The 26,245-nt window shown below is 33.2% G+C and overlaps 1 protein-coding gene across 3 annotated transcripts in view; it reads left to right on the top strand.

The window, feature by feature from the left end:
• Positions 1–26,245, top strand: part of Lrch (Leucine-rich-repeats and calponin homology domain protein) — a 447,029-nt gene that overhangs the window by 251,423 nt on the left and 169,361 nt on the right. For all 3 annotated transcript variants that reach the window (XM_075355909.1, XM_075355908.1, XM_075355907.1), the window contains exon 2: positions 19,709–19,853. In XM_075355909.1, coding sequence (XP_075212024.1) covers positions 19,709–19,853 — 145 coding nt within the window. The remainder of the gene's footprint in view (positions 1–19,708; positions 19,854–26,245) is intronic.

The following is a 26,245-nucleotide window of genomic DNA, read 5'->3' as shown; positions in this document are numbered from 1 at the left end:
GTATCTTGTAAAAAAGAATAAAGGACAATATGATTTTCAAATTAAAAAAAATTAATATTTTTCTTGTAAATAAAAAAGAATAGTATAAATATTTTTCCCCATTGATATTTCATAAGAGAAAAATTATTTTATAAATATTAATTTTTTGTAGTCGGGGTAATGGGTTGTTTCGATTGTTTATTTGTTTTTTAATAAGCATAGTATAAAAATATCATGGGACGGAAAGGGAACAGGAGTAAAAGCATATACTCGTAGTTACTATTGTTAAACGGAAGGAAAACCTAAATTATTAATCGCTGAAAATTGTCTCTAACACCGGGATTCACTTCGGTTTGTTTTGTTAAAAGTTAAAATACGAGTATACTCGTAAAATGTGGCAGCATTGTTAGAATTTATAGATACTGATAAAATAATATAACTGAAAGTAACTGCAAACATTGTAAATTTACTCCACTATATATTTAATACTTTATTGGTGTACTATATATTACATATTGGAGGGACAGGTAGAAGGAAAAAATTTTGGAGGCGGTAACGTTCGGAATATCTAAAACAAATTGTTAGGGATGTAGGATGTAGGGGGTATACCGAAATGAAACAACTAGCTCTAGATTGGGAATCTTGGAGACCTGTATCAAACCAGCCAAAAGCCTGAAGACAAAAAAATGTATATATTTCATAATAGAAGTATTCTAATGTAGTAAAATTTTGCTCATCGCCGTTTTTGCAAACGCTGATTTTGTTTTCATTTTGTTTTGGTTTAAAATTATATATAGTTAGTATTTTTATACCACGTTTGTCGGTCTGTTTTCTTAAAACCGAATAAAAGTCAAATTTCTTAGATTCTTCTTTAGGTTCATTTGACATTACTTAAAAATTTTGCTGCGAAATTTTGTTTCTTTATGGCAATTTAATGGATTTATTGTACATCAAACCTAAAAAATTATGATTTAGTCACAAATTGGTTGTGTTTTATAAATGTCTTTTCAATCAATTGTTAGAGGTTTAATTGTGGTACTTTTATTATTAAATTTTTCAGGTAGAAAACCATATGAAACCGTCAAATTTACCGGTTTATTTAAGTTCCAAATTCCAAGAATTTTAATACGGTTTCATTTTATCCTTGGAAGTAGAAATGAGGACGAAATTTTTCGCAAGCTATAACTATATAACGAAGCGCTTTAGGACCCATATTCCTATGACCGTTCTTCTTATTATAACACATCCTGAAATTCTATCAGATTGCTTGTGAGACACTCTGTATATTGAATAATATTCACGTACTGTTACATGTGGTTTTTTCCTCCGTATATATTAATTCATGAATTTTTAATACGGAATTTATAGTTTTATCAAAAATCTAACTATTGTGAATACCTTATCATTTTAATTGGGCGTTCAGTTCCAAAGCATGCTTCATTTTCACTCCCAAAAGTTGTCAAAAGTTTGTAAGTTTTGTTACATATTCCGTATTCATCGTATTCCCTATTCTCATAATGTAGATTAATTATTCAAGATACTATAAAGGGTATTTGAAGGTCCTGTATACACTTGTATTTTATGTAATTAAAGGTAACTGCTCTGTTATGTTTTAAGATTTAATCTCGATTTCATTAGTTGCGAAACCTTTGATAGCAGTAAAGTATTATATCGGACTCCGGATTTTACAGTCTTATAATTAATTAATAAATTAATTAAGTATAGGATGTTCAGAATAGTAATTATAATGTTTGTTATTAATTACGTATACTCGTATATTTATCGTAATTACTTTAGAAACAAAGCAAGTTTCTTTAATGCCATATTGTTATAATTATTTTTTTTTAAATAATATTTTTTCAAAAAAAAATATTTTTGGCATACAAATTATTATTATTTTCTTAATTGATATGTTGATAATAGAGTAGTTGTGATAATTTCTGATATTTATGAAATAAAAACGGTTAAAAGAAATTTTGTATGAAAAATAAATTAACAATTACAGGAAAATAACTACATAAGCGTAATATAACTTGGCTGGTGAATCTTCGTGTTGATGTGTCGTAAAAAATGTAATTACACCGTTGGAATCATCAAACTTTCCTTTAATATTAAAAAACAACGTCTGCGTATTGTTTTTCATGAAATTTTTGGAAAACTAAAATTTTTTCGGATATAAAAAGATAACCGATGACGATAAAAATGTGATATTCTACTATGTTGTTCATCTAATCCTTATCAAGGTTTCTAAAATAATCGTGACTTCAAGCGCATTCCTGAATTTGAGAGGCGGTTTGCGATAAATTTAATATCGTTAGAAATCTCTAGTGTTCTTGCTTATCCACTTTTTCCAGTTATCTAGTAATGGGAAAGACTGTTCCATAAACGTTAAAATCGAGCAAGTAACTTTTTGTAAGTTATTCACTGAAAATATTTTTGGGGGATTTTAATTGAGCGTAAAATGTACTTGTATTAAATGTTAACCAAAAATAAAATAACTCTTCTACGGTTTTCGCAAACTTTTTCGTTGTTTAATTTCTGCAATAATGTAAATAATTATAATCGTCATATACGTACCTTAACCGAATAGGTATATGCGATCTGATGTTTGACACAAATTGCTATCAGAAATGGTAAATGAATACCTCCTTCTTCGTTAATCGAATTTACTGTTGCACACCCCAAAAACATAGAAATGCAGTAAAAATATAACTGTATAAATGTCGGATTCCTTCATTTTTTACTGTAGGATTTGTTAAGCCTGGATACAGGGATTGAATTGGAAATCATTATTCTTTAAAATGATGCACTAGTCATGAGAATTTATTTGGAATTAAGATGAATATTTTTAATTTTTCATCTATTATTTTAACAGAAGAGAATTATTAAGATAAAATACCCATCGATAATTATGTTGTTCAAGGTCATGATGATATGAATGTTTTAAGTTCAATGCTATGACTGTTCATTAAATTTCTGGTCGTATAAGGTAAATAGAAATGCGGTATGCGTACAAATGTTACTGTATTTTGTATTCATAATTTGTTACTGTCATTTCATATTATTATTTTGTAGTATTATTTATTAAAAATTGATTATTAAATAAATTAGCCGATTCACTCGAAGATACAGTTGTTAGTCCTTTTTATCATCAGTAGAAGGCACTTCTGATTAAAATTCCTAAGAAGCTATTTTTATAATATTAGATCTGTTTTGAATGCAGTTCAAAAAATTAATATTCAAGCATCCTTCTTGAAGAATTAAATTCTGATAAAGCGAAAGAGATTCTTCTGAGATTTCTTTTACATTTTCCCCCCATTTTTTCCAGTTACGGTAAAGAGGTTGCCTCAGTCTGTCTCCTCCATCATTCTATTACCTACAATCTCCTCATCCAACCCGATTCCAGCGCTGTCCTCTCTCTTTCTCTTTTCACAATCATATGATTCGTATTTCATTTCCTCCACAATTTTCATCTTATATTTCTTTCTTTTTTTTTTATTAATAGTTTCAAATCTATTTCCATTTCTTCGTCATTTTATTACAATTTCAAATTTGTAAAACTTAGTTGTATTGATGATTACAGCGATACCGAAAATCGTTTAATTGTTTTAGAACTTGCAGAAATAACTTTTAAATGAACAACATGCTAGTAAATGTTTACCACTGTTAGTTTTTAAATTTTACTTTTCCGTAAATCCGAATAACTGGTTTTTAAAAATATTTTTACGCCAATAAAAATAAAATGGAATGTAACACACAAATGTTATTGTAGATATCTTACGCAGAAAAGATTGATGATTCTAATCGTGTAAATACATTTTTTTTCTCTGCGTTTTTTTTGACTACACAGTAACAAGGTAAAACCAAGTTATTTATCGCTAATATATTGTATAACATTACATTGCTGTATATATTTCAGTAGGTTTATGTGTTAAGCATATATTACGTCATGTGTTTTAACTAAGCTAATAATTAGTGTAATAAGCGTATTTTAAATTTAATAAATTCGAGTATTGTTGACGCCTTGTCCTCTCCAGTAAAATTGCTGCATGTTGCATCTATTAAAATATTTAAATAGTGGTCACCTAGGTTATCTAGGAGTAACACCATTATTTCTTATTTATCACACATGTTAAATTATACTAAATAATACATTTTATGAATTTTAATAGCCGCTATTTTTTTTAAGTCTATTTCTAAGTAAAATTTCTTATTAAAATTAAAAAATTTCGTAAAAAATATTTTAACTGTTATAAAAAGAAGTTTTATTCAAAAGAACATACCGTTTATGTTTTTATTAAAACATTACAAAATTATTCAAGTTTTTAAAAAAAATTTAAAAAAATAATAATAAGCCGGGAATATATGTATCTCTGACTACTGAGGGTATTGCCTTGGACAAACTACTTTGGAGAAAAAATAAGCGAGGCATTTAAATGTCTAAGGATGCGAATAAAGAATTATGTAAATCTATTAATCTATTCCGAGTAAAATTGTGAGGTACGGAATCCATGGTACAGAATTCACATCATCTTGACCGATTGTAACCAAGATTAAATGGCAACAATGAGCGACATTCAGTAGTCATTGTAAAATTACATAAAAATCGATTGCTTCAGTTTGCATATGTCAAAGAATACTGTAACTGATGAAAAAAGCAAAAACATTACTATCCCCCAGCCCTGAATGAAATTACTCTTAACAAATAACCAAATTGACATACTAATGTAAAAAAATCACTCATTTGCTTCAAGAATGTGACGTTAATTTCATAAACGACAAAAAAAGAAAAAAATGATTTTTTTGCTACCTATCTTAAGGGGTTTTGAGTAAGACCGAAACTGTCAGAAAGTATTCTAGTTACCTAAGAAGCATTCAATTATTCAAAGACAATTTACCTTCCCTTTGAGTAAGGTTTTGAGATACTGAACCCATAATGTCCGTATTTAGCATCACTACTCTATATACAGAAATAATTTGCAAAATTTCATCGTAATTGGTCCATCCAGTCAGGAGATATGAAGCAGAAAACAGACCAACATACGTACTTAACATGTATGTAGTATACTAATAGTAATAGCGTATAGTTACCGTATAGATACTATATAGCCGGTATAACTGTACTGTACTACACTATACAACAGAATAGCAGGTAAAATGAAAATTAGAGTAATAAAATTGATTATTTTGGGAAGGGAGAATACCTTTGAAACTCGGAACATCAACTGAAGTAATAGGGATCCTGTTCATACCATGGTCGTCCAGAAAGTAAGAACCGTTTGCGCAAAACATGCGCCGTGTAGCTTCATTGACAATCATTTGTCAAGGCCAGACGATCTGTTAGCGTTCTGCTAGCGTTGGACGAAATTTCGTAGAACATATAACCACCGGGTTGGTTTAGTGGTGAACGCGTCTTCGCAAATCAACTGATTTCGAAGCCGAGAGTTCCAACGTTCAAATCCTAGCAACGGCAGTTATTTTATACGAATTTGAATACTAGATCGTGGATACCGGTTTTCTTTGGTGATTGGATTTCAATTAAACACACATCTCAGATACGGTCGACCTGAGACTGTAGAAGACTACACTTCATTTACACTAATATATATCATCCTCATTCATCCTCTGAAGTAATACTTAACGGTGATTCCCGGAGGCTAAACACGAAAAAAACGGAAAACATATGTTCATGACGTGCAGGTCCACGTGCCGCAAAAAAGCTTGTGAACTTCTCAAAGGTTTAAGATGTAATAACTTTGATCATCCGTCGTACAGTCCAGATCTTGCTCCAAACAATTTCCAAGTGTTTACATAAATTGAAGGGGTTTCTGGGCGGGAACCACTATGAAAGTGACGATGACGCAAAGACAGCTGTTCGTGAGTGGCTGGCTTAATGGGGCGGCACACTTCTTTGACGACGACCTACAAAAACGAACGCTACGATATGACAAATTCTGGAACTTAGGAGATGATTAGGTGGAAAAATAATCTAAAAATTTAGATTATGATGCATATATTAAGTTAAATTAAATACATTTGTTATAAAAAAAGGAAAAAAAAATAGAAGATTTTTACTTCCTCGAATTTCTTTGGACGACCTATGGCCTATTTCTTTGGATTTTTTTTTTAAAATTATATTTTATTTTTTAGTAATGCGTTTATTTTTGTAGAATTTATTTCGTGATTGAACGATTGGAGTACACGTGTTCGTGTGTAAAACTGTTCATATGGTAATCTGTTAAATATTTTTATGATTTTCTTGCTTCGTGAAATCTTTTTTAATGATGCATTTGAATGTTCTAAAATTGTTTTACACTATTTTAAACTGTTATTTTTCTTCGGTTCAGTTAATAGTAAAATGTTTTGTTGCAATTTCTCGGATTATTAGTCAAGTTAATTAGTTGAACAGTATTTTTAAAATGAACGTATACATTTCAGTAAATTCAAAGTCGTTATTTTTTTATACGTGTTAATCGATTTGTTCTTCGTTTTAAGTTATACCTCGTTTTAGATTTCAATTACGGGCTGTGTTGAATCGTAACCGTACCGGCATTCCCTTTTTCCTTACTCTCGGTTCGAACTAATTTCTTGCCTTATGAAATTACAAAATAATTTCTATAATTCCTTGTGTAAATAACGCTTGCATTTAATAATTAAACGATTGATTTCAAACTTTAAATTATATTTTCCATTTTTTTAAACTACTACTTAAGTTAAAAAATATTTTCAAACAAAAAATTCAAACAGTGAAGTTTAAATGATAACAGGAACTGAAATAAAGTCAGGCAAGAGTTGCAACCTTTCCGGCTTTGTCGGGAACAGAACCATAAAGTATGACTGTAAGGTAATCGGAAAACGATAGATTTAAATTTTTACTTTAGTTTATTAACTATGCACAAAGTCCTGCAGCTCAGTACTGAAAAAGTTTAATTTAAAAATATGTTTTAAAAAGTAATTAAAAAGATGTATTTTCCCCACCTCTTTATGGGAGATTTGAGTAAGAACAAACGGTCTTAGTACCTTAACTAAGAGACGTTAAATTACGTGAAAAAATGCACCTAGCCTCCCAGTAAAATTTTAGATACGGGACCATCCACCCTGATCCCATAGCGGAAGACATCCGCCTTGTGACGATCCCGGTCTTCACACTACCTCCTCCATTCCTAGCCCTGATGGGCTTTACCGGAGAGGTCTTCTAGACCCTCAAAACCTGATTGCATATTTCAGTCATCAATACGGCCTTTGTCAGGATGGCACCGTTGCAAATTCCTCGGTGCAAATGCCTCAGATCCATCGATGTTGAAACCTATTAACTAACAAAAAATATTTTTTAAACTCACCTAAACCGAATAAAAAAAAACCGGTAGCTAATAAAAATTTACAAATTGTGCTATTACAAAACATTAATTTTATACCCTCAAAAATTGTTCGCAACATCTAAATTTTGACCTGCCATACCAAAGCATCCAAAATTACCTGTAATTCAACCCACGAACACCAAACAAGAACCGAGCACAATTGCCGAGTGCGCCTACAGTGGCGGTAAAGCACTCAAACCGGTTCCTAGCCATCCAGGCTACTATTCTACACTAAACACCCTCTGCAATCCTTTCGAGCGCCAAAAACCTTAAAAATCTTTCTACAATGCACCACTCATCTCTAACTTTCCAGTTAGCCCGCAGATCCAGACTCGAACCAGTATCCTTAATCTGCCTGACCACCTCTGGGGGCCTAAACTCATATTTTGAGCAGACGTACAGCTCATGATATGCGTCATCTGTTACTAAGCGTTGAGGACACTGACCCGAATCACTCAAGCTAAATCGAACCAGCCTATCCCGAAATGCGCCATGTGCAGAAAGGAACCGAGTCGCATGTCCGTTCGGGTTGATCCATGAAGCGACTCCCAAATCCCTTACGTCAGGAAAGAAACAGTACGTATACTGCTCATCTGTCGTCTCATCCCATCTGTCCTGCTAAATACCAAAACCTTTCTCCTCTATTTCTCGAATACGCTGCGGTCAGTTCACCGGAATCGTAACGTAACTGACGTTCCAACGCAAGGACGTCAATTGTTTTAGCACCCGCGATAACTAGAACTGCCTCACGTGAAATAGTTCTATAGCCTTCCGTCACAGTAAACAACGGGAAACGCTGAGGTACGGAACTCACAAGGTCCCCGCATCTCCGTGTCCCCTTGAGCGATTGTGATAAAATTAATCGGCATCAACGTCTCATATACTGAAATTATCGTGCCAAATTTCCTCCAATTCGATGGTTTAAGATATCTTGGAAATATCTCCAAAATATCTTCTCCAATGCGATATATTAAACAAAAAGTAGTCCTACATAAGTCGTTCCTACATAGATCTTTTCGGAATTATTAAATGCTAAATTGTGGTTTTTTGGTAGAGATAGTCGTGAAATTTCAAGATTTGTAAAAACCCTGACATGCACAATTTAGACCGATGACTCTCCTTTCCCTTATAGCTGTGTAATCCGGCAGTAGGTGATTAGTATTGCCGGAAAAGTAAAAAATGGAAGGAAAGGTTATGTATTTTAATGAAATATTTCAAAATGTAAAATTTTTTTAAATGTAATGTTTATGGAGGTTTTTTATATTTTAGAAGAGTGGTGGGGTTTGGAATTGATACCTTATTCTTTTGCTATCAGTATTTTTTTCTTTTCTTAATTTTATTTGGTTTTTCTGATTATACATTAAACGGCATGTCGTAAATAAAGTGTTACCATATAATAAAAAAATAAGGTAATAATTGAACAATACAAATAATATTTTTTCTAGATTGAAATGGAACGAATTGGATAAAGGATAAACAAAATTGAATAAAAGATAAAAAGGTGATAAGCAAAAGGATAAAATAGACTGTTAGTCACGAACAGTTTCAAGGTGATTGATAACAGTCAAAATGTTACTTTGTACCGCAACCTGAAGTCAGATAAGATAAATATATGACATGCATATAAATAAATGGACTAAAACTTTCTACTCTAGAGACTAAAGTAATTATCAGTAAAGCATACACATCAATCTATTACTAACTAATAACTAATTTATTGTAATACGTAAAACAAGAAAACATGTTAGTAGTGATAAAAAGATGAAACCATCTACATATAGATTTGTCTGAATGGAAGTAAATGTTTGTATTTTACTTCATATTTTATGAGCATTTTGCGTCATATTGTGCATTGTACTATAGAAGTAACACTACTTGTATAGAATGTCCATTAATGATAATAATATTTTGGTTGCCGAAGCGAAATTTCTGGGTTTTTTTAAATTGATTTAAAATAAAATTGAAAGATTTTCTTTTATAAAAGCAATTTCATTTGGTCGACAAATTTTTAAATCTAGGAATTTTAAAAAACTCCTGACTGTAGTGATCTGTATAATTTATACCCATTGTTCCGACTCAGTGCAACTTATTAAAAATTTATTTAAGGACTTTCAAATTTAAAGGTCTTTTTATTAGTTCACACTCGGCTCCTGACGATTCAGCGGCTCCGTACACATTATATAAACCGCCTCCGCACTACATTCAGTAGGCTGGAGTACTGCAAGGGGCTCTCCTCTCCCCCCTGCTTTTCACGACTTATAACAACGATATGCCGTGCATAGCCGGAATGAAGGCCAGCCTTTACGCTGATGACACCCCTTTCTTCTACTCGTCGTGTAATGCCGACTTTGCAGTAAGGAAGCTGCAGGAACAGCTGGACGGGTTTGAGAGGTGGCGGATCAAGGTGAACAGAGATAAATCCGTAGCCGTGATCTTTGCGCCGCCCAGGAAACGGAAAAGACCCGCTCGGCTGGAAATCTGTGGCGATCTTAATTAATACAAAAAGTCGGCAAAGTACCTGGGAATGATTATCGATGACGGCTGACCTTCTGGGAGCACATTCTTAGTGTGACCGAGAGGGATAAGAGGGCTCGATGCGCGCTCCATCCGCTACTGAATCGACACAGCCTAACACCAAATCTAATAAAGATTATTCTTTTTAGGATATACGTACTACCGATCACGGTCTACGCCTTCCCGGCCTGGGGAGGACTGGAGTATACTCATACCTCCCGAAGAAACTGGAAGTCATCCAGAACATCGTCCTAAGGACGATATTCGGAGCCCCGTGGTTCGTCAGGAACTCAGCTCTGCGCAGAGATGCCAGAATACAAACAGTCTGAGAGGTGGGGCTGGAGCAGCGAAGCGGTTTTTCCATTCAACAGCTTCGTCCGTGTTCCAGCATATCCGAGACATATGCTAGGAGGATCCGCAGCCACAAGTGTCAGGAAACAAGCCACTATGAGGCAATAGCCAACCAGATGAAGCACAAAACTCCAAGGACAGCAACAGAATAGCGTGTTTGATCAATCCCCCCCCCCCCAAACCCAACGTGATCCATGTAATATGTGCCGATAACCAACAAATACCTTTAGAAAATCTCACTTAATAAGGGAAAATCTCACACCAAATTCCTTATTCGGCATCCCAATCCCATTTTCCCACAGACTGGGCTATTTTTGGGACGCACCGCCCTAGAGCTGCCCAGCCAAAACACATTTTCTTTAATAATAAACAAACGTAATGAAGAACAGGCCCCAAAATCTCCTCTCGAGAGGACGACCCCCTTAAACAAAGGATTTTAGCCCATTCTGGGCGGAAAGGGAGAACGTCACGGAAAAAAGCTTATTAGCGCATCGTTCCGACGGTCCTTACCGTTAAAAACCTCCACTGGATCGGAACGAAGTCAAAATTTCACCAAATGAGTCAACGTCATTTTCTATTTATAATCCGTCAGCTGATTAAAAACATCCAGCAGCAAAGGACACAAGTCCGTATACTGTGATTAGTAGGAGGGTATTGCACTCTCCGACATAGTTGCGTTCCGTTCCATTCAATCAGACTTTTTCCAGCCTTCCATCAATCTTCATGGACTTACCTACGAAAGAGGCTGCAGAGCCTCGCGGTGGAAGCATGGCAGTTGGAATGGGATATCATGACTAAGGGATGACTAAGGGGTGGCAGAGACCGGGCCACCCTGGAACTTAGAGGTAAAGGATGAAATTGGCCTCTCATAAGCGGCGAGTCAATGTGTCGAGAGCCGCATTGTCGGACCGTGTGGGAGTTGCTTGATGCGGTTGCTTTGTTCAACCGACATCAGTAGTTTACTTAAGGGAAAGACTCCTACCGCAGTGGGAAGCTAACCTAGAGATATATATGGTTGACCACCAACTAATTAAGGCTCCAAGCGCTTTAATATGATAGACAGGTACTTACTCGCATTCAGCGACCTAGGCGTAGCAGCTAATTGCTGTCTGTACGCAATCCTAGACGCATTGCTGATGGCACCGCGCTTAGTCCGCTCACGCTGTTAGGTAAGCTCTAGGAGCTGTTTAGGACACTGGGCTCGCTAAACTGTTTCGAGGCTCAGTAGTCGTTTGTGGCACAGACATTCGATCTTATACTTTATGGCGACCGAATGGGGTGGTGGTGGGAGAAATGCCAAGTAAACCAATTCATGGACTCAACGTACAAATTTACAAAATATAATATATATTTTTTTAACAATGTATTATTTATGGAATCATTAAAAGCATTTATGCACACTTATACGTAATCTTGTATTATTCATTCAAATATTAATGGTTCATATGTAATTATGTAGTGATAAATGGCTTTATTTATTTATTATTTGAACCAGCGGTAAATATATACAGTAATTATTATCCTATACCAAGGCAGATATTATCTCGACACCCATCACAATAAAAGATTTAATAGTTTCATCTCATCATAATAAAATTTAGTAGTTTATCTAATTTACTATGGTGAATAATTCGATAAAATTTTTGAAAGGGTGATTCAGATGGAAAGGGAAGTGTAATTTGGGAACTGATTCTAGAGCTTAAAATAATCAAATGGGTTCATACAAATGTATGTACGAGAACTCTTTGTTATCGATTTGCGGCTAGCGAAAATTTTCAGTTCCCCGATGAAATGGAGTCACGTAAGGATTTCGTGGTGGGTTTTATGCTTTTAGACCTGAAAAATCGAATAAATGGTCCCAGAACTGTATCTCCCGTAGTTTTCATGATAGTCAACCTAAAACAAAATTTCGATAACGAAAATCACGTTTTTTAGGTTTGAAGTACAGTAATTTTGTTTGATGGCTAATAAATGTTTAAATTTTATTATCAAAACTTTTACAGAATTTAATTCTGTGAAAATAATCTTTAGTAAAAAAAAAAATCAAAATTTTATTATTGAAATCAAAACAGAACAAAACTTAACAGAGAACAGCTGTGTTTAGTACAACAGATTATAATTTTTTGTTCAAGGCCAACTTATAATTAGTATAAATACAAAGAATGAACTAAGTATTAAATGAGTATCGAATTAAATTGGAAAAGAAGAAACCGCTAAGAAACTGTTCTAAAAATGGAATTACTTAAATCTAAAACGAGATGAACATTTCGATTCTTTAACGATAATCAGTAGACATCGAAGAATTAGTATATAAAAAGTAATAATAGGGAGTAAATGGACAAGAATAATTTAGAAAAAATACTTACGATACACTGACAAAACGAAAATCCTTTAATCTTTGTATAAAATTAAAAAACTAAAACGATCACTTTTAAAGAACTTTTTTGTTCGGTCTATAATAAGTAATTTTAGTTCTAACTATTATATCGGTTTATGATTTAAATGTTTTTTCTTTTTGAAAAATTTTCTTGTTTTATACAGAAGATAAAGTTTGAGAATCTACTTAAATCGTGTTGCATCTACTCATAGTTATAGATTTGATTAGGGTTAGCGTCTGAAACGTTACTTTTTTTGCATATCATTTCAGCTTCGTTAAATTATATTATTATCCGTGTACGAGGTCGTAATAGAAATAAAGACTTGGTGAATTAATCGAATCGGCTGTTTAATGATGTGAAAAATTTGTGTAAAAATAACTTCGATCGGAACTCTTTTGTAAATTTAATTAGGACCTGACTATTTGTGTGGTTTTTTTTTAAATTGAATACTACTCTTTTATGTGCCAAAAATTCAATCGTCTGCTTTTAGACTAAAAGATTGTTAAAAATTAGTTCACGCTATAAAATAATTTTCTGTTACAAATTTATTTACGGAACCGAAGAGTAAACACATTCGGTGCTGTATCGTTGAATGTCAGTACAGTAAATGTACCAGGACCTACGGGATTCGGTCGAGATATTTGCAACCCGTTTAGCCCTCGCAATCACTGATTTCTGACTATCTAAATCGACTTCTGCAGCGTCAACGATCGTAGCGTTAGGACATAGGTTACTCGGATGTCATCGTGGGGCCCGAAACAACATATAGTGCTGTTCCCTTACTGGTGTTACCGGCCGCTGATCTAAGAATGTGTCCGAGGATTACGTGAGCCGCCTTTCCAGCTTACAGTGGATCTCGATACCGAGAACAACGGATTTTTCTCGGGGACGGATCTGGTTCAGAATTCGTTAGTGGCTATGGGCACAGCCGACGATCACCTTTGAGATGCCACCCGCCTCAACCGATTGATCGTACAAGGTGGAGTGCCACGCCGATGATCAACCGATCACAGTGACCACCCGACCTGGTGTGGAAAGCTGCAAGAAGGAAAGTATGATAATCAGTCAAGAATTGGGGTATAGTTTTTTTTCCATTTCTTGACGTTTCATCACCAGGGACCCTAAAAATAGGGGGAGATTAATGTTCGTATGTACGTGTGTTGGCGTGTTTGAAGCTTAACTTTTGATTGGATGAAGCGATTTTGATGAAATTCTGCATAGAGATTCGTGCATATGGGACAATTGGTAAAATTTTGGGACGAATCTTTTTTAATATCTTCTTAGGCATAATAGTAGTGCAAACGACCCCGATATATAATTTAGAGCAATATTGGATGTGGAGGAGCCGATCAAACTTTAAAAATTTAATTATCATTTTTTTTTAAATATCAAAAACTTTTTTAACCTTTTTTTAATAAAGCTTTAGTAATAATATTTCAATAAAATTTCATCATAATTCATCCCCCATCCTCAAAAAAGAAAATTCTTAGTTAATATTATGAATCTAAATAGATTTTATGAAAAATCTAGATTTTTTTATTCGTAAAAAAAATTAATGCAATGGCTAACCGGGATTCAAACCCGGGACCTTCAGATGAAAGGCCGACTCCGCCACGAAGAAAATGTATTTGTGTATACTTCTTTTATTAACATGTCGTTCTCGCGATTTTTTATTATTACCTTTCTTTTGATAATTAAATAGATATTAAAAGAATTATGATTGTAAGAAATCTTTCTGTAGGGGAAATATGAAATTTCATGTTTTATTTAAAATCTTTTAAATTTCAACGAAATAATTGTCTGCTACCCTTTTGTTTAGTTTTGATCGGCAGTAGTTATTATACCTTTTGAGTAGAACGTTTTTTGTAATTTATTAATTACAGAATTATGATTTATGTAGTGGGTTCGTCTCTTTACAATCCGTTGGTATTGGTGGAAGAATTTTTAATACTACTATTTTTAACAATCCCTTTCTTTACGTTTTTTATAGTCTACTTTTAAGTTCTTTTACAATTTTTGTTACGGTCGTTTGCTGTTGAAATAGTTTTGTTAAATTAAATTTTAAAAACTACAGGAAACATTTTACAAAGTAATTTTTCCAATTTTAGTCTAAATTTAAAATCTGGCATTCTTTTTATTTATTCATTGTTTTTATATACTTTTAAGTAGAAGCAACTAGGGTCATTAGCTCATTAATAATTAATAAATTCCAAAAGTATGGATTGGACCTCATCCTATCTATAAACTTCGGTTATTTGCGTTAACCAGTTTATTAAACACGGCTTAGACCGCTAACATTTGATCTCATTTTACGTCTTTCAATTTCGGTACTGTCGAACCGTCAAGTCGTACGGAATTTCAGTTTACAGTCTAATTTATTTCATTTTCATTTTTAATAAATTTTTTACTTACGATAATGTTTTTTTTTTTATCTTTAATTTTACTAAAAAATAGTGAATCGTCTTGTATAACCGATTACGCTTTCTTTGTTGGTATTCTACTTTACAACACACTATATCGATTTTTTCTTAAATTTATGTTAAGCTGTGAGAATTTTTTATTTAGTTATAATTAAATGTTAGACCTATTTTTCTGGATGATTTTCTACGTTACAACGAATCATGCCGAACGCTTTAAACGGCGTGACACATCTTCCATACCACACGATCTTTTACAAAATTGTCTAATAAAGCACGCTTCATTTACTTCCTTATTTTTATAACGGGTAATTTAGATATATTGTTGTTGTTTTTATTTAATATAAAAATAATATTATTATATATTTGTATTTTCGAGAGATATACTGTAATGCCACAATATTTTTATTTATTTGTGTCGGCCTGTTATTTTAACGCGATTCTATTAATTTATTTTTGTAGTTTTGTTATTTTACGTTAATCGATAAATTGTTGTTTTGGTAGAACCGTTTCACAAAGTTCTCTTTAGCGTGCTAAAAGGGGTAAAGCTGATTGTGAATCGACAGCCTCATAGTCAGGTACTTTCACGGGGGCTTTGGATCTCCAATCCCGGCTTTAAATTTTTTTTCGCTTTAATCTTTTATAATTTTTTTTAGGCTGAAAGTATTAAATTTTTATTTTTTTTAATCTTTATTTAATTGTTAGTAATCGATCGGATATATTTTTTTTAATCACCCTTTAATTAATTACCACCCGGCAAAAGTAAAGCGTACAAATATATGGATCGCTAAATGGAAGAGAAAGAAAAATGAGAAATCCAAGCCTAAGTTATAGAATAAATTCGGCAACTGTAGATAAATAACCGATAAAAAAGTTGACGTTCTCGACAAGATTTTTTCCTTTTTTTAGCAGTTAATACATAAAAATCTATTTAATAAAACAATCAGGTTAACAATACGTTTTATAAAAATCGTACTTGTCAATTTTAAACAAATGACAAAGACAAGAGCCTTGACCCGTGTTTCCTAGTCGAACAGTAACGAGGGTAAAATGGGTTTACAAAGCAATTAACTGTTTTTAATCGGTTGAAGATGTAAATACGAAGTTTTAAGAGGTGATGAATTAATTAAAATAGACTCTTTTTTTGGTAAGATTTCACGAAAATTGGTAGAATAGTTTTTTAATGACGAGCAGCAATCAACCGACCGCATATGATCAGATCTATTTTTTTTATTTTATAATTGTACTGTATTTTGTGATGCTGCTCTGATTAAAGTTTTACCATAGTTTCCCTTGATCTACTCGGTAAGTGTTGGGACAGTTCCTTTTATTTATGGATGAAATCCATCACCTATCACCTATCTACCCGTTCCTGATGTGGTCTATATAATATATTATTTTGTACTGACCAGGATAAAAGATACTTACTTTCGTGTTGATCGATATGTCCGGTGAAGATAGACTTTTTAATTCTCTGTTTTACTGTTCGGTACCAAAAATAAAATCCAGAGACTTAACTTAATTTTTTTTTATGTACTTTCATCGTTTGAATTCAGTTAAGTTTTTTTTTTAATATTGTTTTATTATTTGTTTAGAGTCAGAAAAGATAAATTATAGGTTGTACTGAGGCATTGTGATCTAAAAATTAAGACCGGTATTATTTTAATTTTATATATTGTTAAATAGAAGTGTGGGGCTTGCAACCGAGTGGATGATTTTTAGCAATAGCTTAATAATAAGCCGAAACAAGTTTTAATATAAAATAAATATCTACTATCTTAAAAACAAACAAAAAATTCTATCAATTTTAGAAAATTTACAGTCATTAGACTCTTCGTTCGTAGACTCGTAGCTTTATTCACGAACTCGATTCACGGATTATTCATTTAAAAATTCAACATTATGAAATACATAGCCCGCGCGATTGGATTTAAGATTCGTTTTACTCTGTACTGTACAAAATACAGTTAAAAATGAAAAGAAAAATTACCAAAACGAGAAAAAACAATATCATAGGAACATACAGAGAGTTTCAAAAAAGTAACTCGTAGATTTGAAAGAAGATAGAAAATATGTAGTTTTCAGAACAAATAAAAAATGCTTACCAGATCAACAGAGAACACCTGCGTATATTTAATAAACCGATCCGACTGCACAAACATAGTATCTATATTCGGTAACTTGGAGTCTGTATCTGCTCATCAGTTGAAAGAAATAACCTAGATTTTCTACATTTATGGTACACAAAAAAGATATTATTTTTACACATTCAAACATTTGTGTATTATAAAATATATTATCATAAAAAGTGCACTACACAGTATACTAAATAGATAGACTCGGTTCATATTTATCTATTTTTTGACCGCATCCTAAATGAGTCTCATAACTCAAACGTTTTCTATTAATAATTTCATTCAACTGCAGTGATCGCAGTTACATAATAGCAGTGATATCATTCCTGACGACAACGTAAAATGGTAGGTGGAATTAAAAAAAATATCTAATAATAAAAAGTTCCTTTAATGAGAAATTATGTACATAATATAACTATATATATATATATATATATATAATAAAGGAACAGTCAAGAAAAAAATAGCCCAAGAAATCAGGCTAACAAAATGAAATCGGCATTTTGTTAAACAGAACATACAGTGTTCTGGACGAACAGGGCACCAAAATGAGCAAAAAAGTTCATATCGATATAAGTCCTATTTTGCTTTGTTTTCCTTCTGGACGCCATTTTGTGATTTCATTAAAAAAATTGTTTCTTAGGAACGGGTAAATCTACCTTAATTAAATTTGGCAAATCTAAGACTACTGTATTGTTCTAAGTTTGAAAATGTCGACCTTCAAAGATTTCAAAATGGCGGCCATCTTAATTTTTTTATCTTCAATATCATTCTAATTATTCGTTTGATCAAATTTTTACTTATTACAAAGTTTATTAAGCATTTTATTTTGAACAAAATGACATCTCATTTGTAAAAATCCGTTGACAATCAAGTTATTGCAGACAATTAACCCGGCAGTACGGTTGCGCACCGTAATGAAAGATGATAATTTTTATTAATTTACTGTTATTATTTATTATTAATAATTTATATTACATTTAGTGGAGGAAACAAAAAAGAACATAAAATTATACTCATTTTGGTGTTATGAATCGGTTTCTGAATTTCGGCTAATACGTTCCGGAATACTCCGTATACAACAAAAATCTTCCTCTAAAAATGCAAAATGAAGGTATTTAAATGCGTTGATTCGTCCAGAAGCGGTTATAACCTGCAAAAGACGATGATCAATAAGAGCGTTTTAAAAGAAATCTAAGAACAAAGAGAAATTTTTATATAAAATATTTATTCCCATTGTCGTCGAATGTCTTCGACGACACGTGGCACTTAGTAACCTTGGCCGTTTTTGTCGTCGACAGCTCGTTGTAATTGCTAACCTTATGGTAGCCCTGAGAAGGGCTGTTGTCGTCAGATGGCTTCGACGGTTCGTACTTTATAACCTTGTGGTGGCCCTGAAAAGAGCCGTTTTTTGCGTTAGCTCTGAGAAGAGCTGTTGGGTCCAGAAGCTGGTCTCCGGCGAAGTTGAGTATTTGCAGCTCGTCCATTGAAGTCCGACCGGGCTTTCCCTCAGCGGTAGTTGGGTCCTCACTACAGCGTGGTAGTGGTGGCCCCCAAAGCCCCGCAGTGTCGGATCGGCGTCGATCATCCTTCGCCGGCGCGGCCGAGGCGGTTCTCCCCGAGCGATCTCACGCTGGGCCGACTACTGCTGCTGAGTCCGCCGGCCAAAGCGGTTGAAGCCCGGCGAGCTGGAGCTGTAGCGGGAAGGTAGCGTCCGCGTCCAGCAACTCCCTCGGCGGGCCGGCCAGACCTGCTGCTCCGGCGGGGATGTTGGCATCCGCCGGGGGGTCCCACGTTGAGCCGGCCAGGGAACTTCTTCTGTCTTCTTCTTCTTGGTTTTCTCCAGGTGGTGATCTACAATGAATTGAATTCACTCTCGTGATGCACGCTCTTTATTGGAGCCTGAGAGTGGTGGGGCTGCAGCGCCGCTATGGTGGGAGAACTGCGCGGTCATCTGCTCAGCGGTAGTGATGCTTGTATCAGCGCGTTCGTATACTGTGCGTCAGTTCGCATCGTAGTTGCTATTGCTATTGTTGAAGAAAAATATTTGATTTTATAAATGGAAATGTGAATTATAGGTTAAGTTAAAAAAAAATCAAAAATTATATGGAGAATCGTTAAAATTTTTAATAGCAGTAAATAGATGGTTAAAAATTGATTTCTGGTCACATACATCTTGCAGTTATGAGTCGGCGAATTTAGACGATAACGAATTCTCCTAAAAATAGTTGTCAGTATTTTGCAAATACGTAAATTAAAGCTTAATATTTTATTTTGAAAAAGTGATGCAATGTAGGTAAGGAGAAAGGGCGAAAGCGAAATAAAAAAATTATTTAAAAATGTGTAATCGTAAAGCAAATGCTGAAATTCAAATCGGTTAAAGAAACTTTAGGAAAATATTGTTTTTAGTTAGCTCATTTAGAATAATGTTTGCTATTATTCTCATGAAATATTTGTATTTGAAGACTTTTCTAGAACCATCTAGGATTTAAATAGCCATTGATGATAGCATTGGATAGATCAAACGAAGACATGCGAATATAGTTTTTAATTATGTTTTATTTTTTATGTTCCAGATTTATCAAAGAATAGGTTTTGGGAGCTGCCGGAAGAAGTGACCAACTTTTGGTCTATGGAAAAATTACTGTGTTACCACAATGTTATACGATCCATTCCAGATTCTGTTGTGTCATTACAATCTCTTGTTTATCTTGATCTCAGGTAAGATTAAATTTATTCGGAATATTTTGAAATATTGATGTATAAAAATACATCACATTAAGTCAGCCACTTTGCGCTTGACTTTATAGATAGATAGATATGTATTTATATCATTTATACGTAGAAGAATTACGTTTATGACAGATTTGAAAGTAATAGAACAACTTATATAAAAAAAGAAATTAATTCCTCATAAGGAATGTTCAGTACAGGGCTCAACGGTTTATTATATAACTCTTTTGGTGAATGCTTTACATCCGAATATTAATTTGTTTGAACACGTTCGGTCACTCGGGTATCCTTTGATTAGCTGATACTATAATGAGGAGTAATCCAGTGGTCGCAACACCTGAATGGACTTAGAGATACCATTATTTAAAGATTATTTACCTCTATATAAGGTGTTGTGGCACAACCCATTCTGGTAGAACCAAGGTCTCTATTTCTGTTAGTCGATCGATGAAATCGGTTACACAAATTCAAAAATGAAAAATAAAAGCTGATTCATCGGTCTTTAACACACGATGCATTTTATGAGTTTACTGTATTACCAGTAGACTTCACGATTAATAACAGATGTAAAATAGATGGTCAAATGACACCCCAGGATTTTTTTTTAGATATTTTGAGCTATCCTGGAATAAAATAATATAATCTTGTTGAGAAAATTCTGTATATATTCATGTAAGTGTGTGTATCTCTATCTCCCCCTCTCTCTCTTTTCTGTTTCTTAAATGTTTCGAAAACAGTTTAATTTAACAATAATGAAATTTGATGTGGCACCTGTTAACTGCAGATAATCTGTGGTATCTGTTAACAGGACGAATCCCTCAAGCTAAGAGCTGAGTATCAACAGACCGCAGCGTGGCAACTGCTATATCGGACACAACACCCCGCTCGGTACCTAAGACGCCTGCAGACGATTTCGTGTCCCGACATCGAACTCCCTGTGGGGCTACCAATGTTACGCCATTCGGTCGGGCACGGACTGGCGGGGCAGATCCCGCCTCACTGCTCTATGCCGTGGCTACTGGGCTTGCGAGGCGCTACGCTTAAAAGTAGCATATGAATCGAGCCTTTCGACTCTCGGGACTCTTGGTGATAACGTCACAGCCTTACCTAGGCGGAATTCGGCCTTAGAAGCGTTCAGGCATAATCCCACGGATAGTAGCTTCGCACCATTGGCCGCTCGACCGAATGTGCGGACCAAATATCCCTGCGGTTTCTCTCATTCTGAGCGGAATTGCTATCGCAACGACGTGTCATCGTTAGGGTAAAACTAACCTTTCTCACGGTGGTCTTTAATCTTGCAATTAGAGTTGATTATATTAAATTAAAAGAATTATAAGTCGTACCTATCTTTAAAAAAAAGCTAAAATTCTTAAAACTTTTACATATATATTTTTTTCTTAGCTCGTTAAAAAACAATTCTTGCGTAATTCTTCGCAAGATGATCGACTTTTCATTGTTTTATTTTGTATAATTTTATGCACAAAGAACTAGACAAACCAAATTAAATGAGAGAACGAAAAAAAGTATAATTCTTTTAATGAGATATTTAAATATATTTTCTGTTTATAAAAAAGTTAAATTATTGTAACCGTAATTTAATGAAATAATTAAAAATATCGACTAAACCCTACACACAAGCATCAAGTTTAATCTAACACTGCATAAACGCATATAAAAACACCATTAAAAATTCAACATAACCTCAAATTGAAGTTATGTTGTCTGTTATCGACCTTAAATTGAGCGTAACTCAAGATGACTCAACCAATCTTCATTAAATTTCAAGAAACACATCAGATAAATTACTACAGCATATGTAAATTTCATTGAAATTGATCTTGTAGTTTTGGAGATTTTCGAGTTACAATTTAATACGCAAATGGTATTTTCGTTACCCTCATACCTCAAAACGCACACAAAATTCATTTTCATCCCATCATGCGACCGAAAAAACACCTGAACTTGAGGTTATGTTGTTTGTTGTCGACCTTAAATTGAGCGTGACTCGGGAACCACTCAACCGATCTTCATGAAATTTTCTCATGCGCAACTTCAAATACATTATTACGGTATATGTAAATTTTAGTGAAACTGATCTTGTAGTTTTGGATTTTTCGGACCACAAATTTTATACATAGGCCTACATGTATATGTAAGGAAATTACCGTATTTATTCGAGTAACCCCCGTCCCCGAATAAGCCCCGCACCTTGATTTGCCGGACCGAAATTCTAAAAAAAAAATCGAATATATACCGGTATTTTAAAGTGCAACAGATATGATAAAAAAAATACGTAAATACAAAAATATTCAGAAAGTAAAGCATTTATTTCGTTCATTTAAATTACAATATTAATATTACATTAATAATTAATTACCGTAATTACTAGTTTAGTTCAGAATCAGTAGACCAGTAAAACGAAAAGAAATACATATTTTAATATGGAATCTTATTTTTAATTAAACACTATCACGGTCAATGTCTGTAGAAGAGTTGCTGGTAGTCTCCACGTCGCTCTGCCAAAGGTGATCGCTTCACTACCATCAAGTTCATTAGATATTCCGCATTTTTTAAACTTTTCCTTACTAATTCCATGGAAATACCTTCCCAAGTATATTTTATCCAAACACAAATCTGTTTAAAATCTGGACGTTCCATTCTTCCTGTAGGCGTGAGAAGGAAATTTTCATCAGCCATCCATTTACTGTACAGTTGTTTTAATGCAAATTTGAACGGTTTATTAATGCAGACATCTAGTGGTTGCAATAGAGATGTCAGTCCACCTGGAATTATTACTTGGTCTGTCATACCCTGTTTTAAAATGGCTTTCACTTTATTATCAGTCGTATGCCCACGATAACTATCCATTACTAGCATACCGGTATTTTTTTTATTAAGTAAATCTCCTGATCGTTTTTGCCATACACACCTGATCTGATCTAAAATTAACGTTTCGTCCATCCAACCTGATTCCTGTGTTCTGATAATAATTCCATTTACCTGTACGGTAGGAAGAGTTTTTCTTCTAAAAACAATGTACGGAGGTAATTTTGATCCATCAGAAGTAATGCAAAGCATAACACTACACCTTTGTTTTTCATTACCACCAGTGCGAATCGTAACACTTTTTTCACGTTTTTTGTTTACGGTTTTATCCAATGACATTTCAAAATATACGGGGGTTTGATCAGCGTTTCCTATTTGAGAAGGCAAATAGCCTTTATCTTTTCAAAGATTTATTGTATTGTATTCATTTATGTGAAAATGTAATATTTTTTGTTCATAAGCGTCTGGAAGTCGTTGAGAAATGGTCGTCTTTCGTCTTATTGACAAATCATTTCGTGTAAAATATCGTGTTATCCATCCACGGCTTGCTTTAAAATCAACTTTATTCAATGATTAGCGATTTCACGAGCATTTATGATTGACACATTTCAGTCTTGACAGCATAACCGTATTTCCTTTTTTCCATGAGAAAGTCATACAATTTTTTTCTATGTCTGTATTTTGGTTTTAAGCCACGAAAAGCCCTTTTATTACCAGTGCCTTTCACCAGAAGTTGTTTCTTCTTACGCCATTCTCGAATGCAGCTTTCATCTACCTCAAATTTTCTTCCTGCCGCCCGATTTCCAATTTTTTCAGCCTCTTCTATAACGCGCAGTTTTTCATTTACTGTAAAAGATCGTAGATGCTGTCTGTCCTTTTGTACTCATTTTAATGCCGTAATTAAAATAAATCACCTTATTAAACTTTACAAGATAAAGTAAACAGATAAAATGCACATAACCGTCCACATATACAAACAGTACAATGACTATGGCGAATAGACAAGACGACGATGGGTAACTGATACTGTAGTGTCATTAGAACCGGATGCAGCCTATACAGAATGAATCAGTTTTATAAAAATACCGTAACTTCGTTCCTATCGATAATATGAACAGGTTGTTAATAATTATTGATGTATTCTGTATAAGCGGCATCCGGTATTGATAAACAAAAGTCTAATGTAACTATATTTGTGTGTTTGAATTTAGATACTTCTAAGAAAACGTTTACTTTACATAAATTATGTTTCAAGTAAGGTTTTTTATCGGTAGGGTTACTGTCAAAATAATATTTCCGTTATTACTATTTTTAACTTCTGGACATGGAATTTATAAAAAAAAAAGAAATGTATTTTTTCCTCTAGATCAGACATTTCTAGTTTTAATAACTGAAGGCTTTTAAGTAAAAAATTATTTAAATGAAAATAGTCTTACATTTTTATAATCTTATAATTTCAGGTGTGCTAAATCCACTCTCCTTTAAAATATTATTTAAGATTTTAAAAATTATATTTTCTAAACGAAAATTAATATAAATTAAATAAAGAACTAAATATTTTGTTCTGTGAACAAAATTAAATTAAAATAAACGGTGTATAAAATTGTATAGTCTGTTTCTGTAATCTATAATAATTATTTATGTTCAGAATTAATATTTCCTCTTTTTAGTATAAATAATGAGTTCATTCGTATGATAATCACGTTGTCATAATGAGTTATTTCACTTTCGGGAAATATGATAAGCTATATTATTTAAATTGAAAGCTTTTATAAGCGTTTGAAAAGGGCAGTTGTTTAAAAAAAAGAAACATTTAATAAGAGCAGCGAGTGGAAAAATATATTACATGTTACTTAATTTTAATATATGAATAGTGCTTCATTTAGCGGTAGACAGTCGCAAGCAATCCTAACAGCTATGAACGCAAGTAGAATGCCTGTATTGAATCCCATGCATACAGGAACGGCTTTATCGGTATGACAGTGGCGAAAGTTCCTGCCTGTTTTTTTTTTAAATCTTTCCTTCACAATCCTTTTTCATATGTTAGTCGAAATTATGTAGATTTTTAAAACGGCTCCGTGAAAAAAAATTCATGTCTTTATAGGAAACGTAACTTTTTTTCTTAATGTCCATATTAAAATGCGACCATCGGAAAATCACTATACGACAGATTAAAAAAGTGTTTACTGCATTCTCTTGATTTTTGTTAAAAGATCACCGATGACTACTCAAAAGTCAAGCTTTCTATTTTGTAACGCTTAGTTTTTTGTTTTTATTATTACGTCTTATAATTATTATTATTTTTTTTTTGTACAATCCCCTACGATCGTACTGAAAATGTAGTCAGAATTCGATTATTTTTATACAAAAAAAAAAAATAATTACGGTTGTTTACAAGCGTATTATGAATATATGACGTGTTAACAATAAAAGATTAATATTTAAAAAAGAAATAATAAAATTAAAAAAAAAAAGTGAATTCACTAAATCTAGTACTGTATCACGGTTGTTAATTTTCCTATCCATCTTATATACGATTCCTTTCATAGAATAAGCGGCTGGGACTCGTGGCCGGGTCCTGTAACTCAGCTACATTGAGAGTCGGAGAATTGGTTCTGGTTACGTTCATTCGTCATCTCAAAATGCTTACCCGGTCACTTTCGTTTCCGCGTATGTGTTAATTTGGTGATGAAAATGCTAAAAAAATAAATCGCCAACTACTTAAAGACAACAACATTCACTATTGAATTGTGTAAATATAGTTTAATATAGTGTAATATAGTTTATTTCTGTAGAAGCGTTGTTAAGTAATATAATTATTAATAATAATATAGTAAATGAGAGGGGGTGGATTTTTAAATAACGTTGCACTCTGCTATGTTGTGTATTAAGCAACTTTCCATTGTAATGAAGGAAAGTTGGGTTTAATAAGCAGTTGTACCATATCATTAAATCTCGGGCATTGCAGGGTCAATAATCCTTTTCATTATTATTATTATTATTAATTACTGTTGGGGGAATATTTAATAGCAGGATTTAGGAAAAGAAGAGATTTTACTTGTGAAGAAAAATATTTAAACTGATACAGCAGTAACTTCAATTACTAGGCGCTTTAATAAAATACTAACCTTGTTATCATTTAAATATTCTTGTCCTGAAGTGGTAAGATAGGTTTAATCGATCTTACATATACCATCTCTCGGAGTTACCTCAAAATGGCAGGATGAGTTTTTATGTTTTCAAAATATGGACTTTCTGATCAAAGTTTCTGTTGACCGTAAGTGTGAATCTTATAGATAGAAAATTTGACATGTTAACTTTTCCTTGTACTTTATTTATAAATTTGCAATCTATGCAAAAAGGATAGCCACTTATTCTTTAAAATAAAAGCATTACTTTTATCAAACCAGATAGCGGAACTGTGTTTATGTAACTAAACACAATACTTTGGCTTATGAGAAACAGCTTTATTAAGCTTTCATTGCCATTTCTAATAAGTTACCACTATGTTAAAAAAAAAATCTAAAAGTAACAATAAAACGATCATAAACGAA

The sequence above is a fragment of the Lycorma delicatula genome, chromosome 2, assembly GCF_047948215.1.
Source record: "Lycorma delicatula isolate Av1 chromosome 2, ASM4794821v1, whole genome shotgun sequence".
Lineage (NCBI taxonomy): Eukaryota > Metazoa > Arthropoda > Insecta > Hemiptera > Fulgoridae > Lycorma > Lycorma delicatula.
Note: the sequence above shows the minus strand (reverse complement) of the source record. Positions and strands in the feature narration are given on the sequence as shown.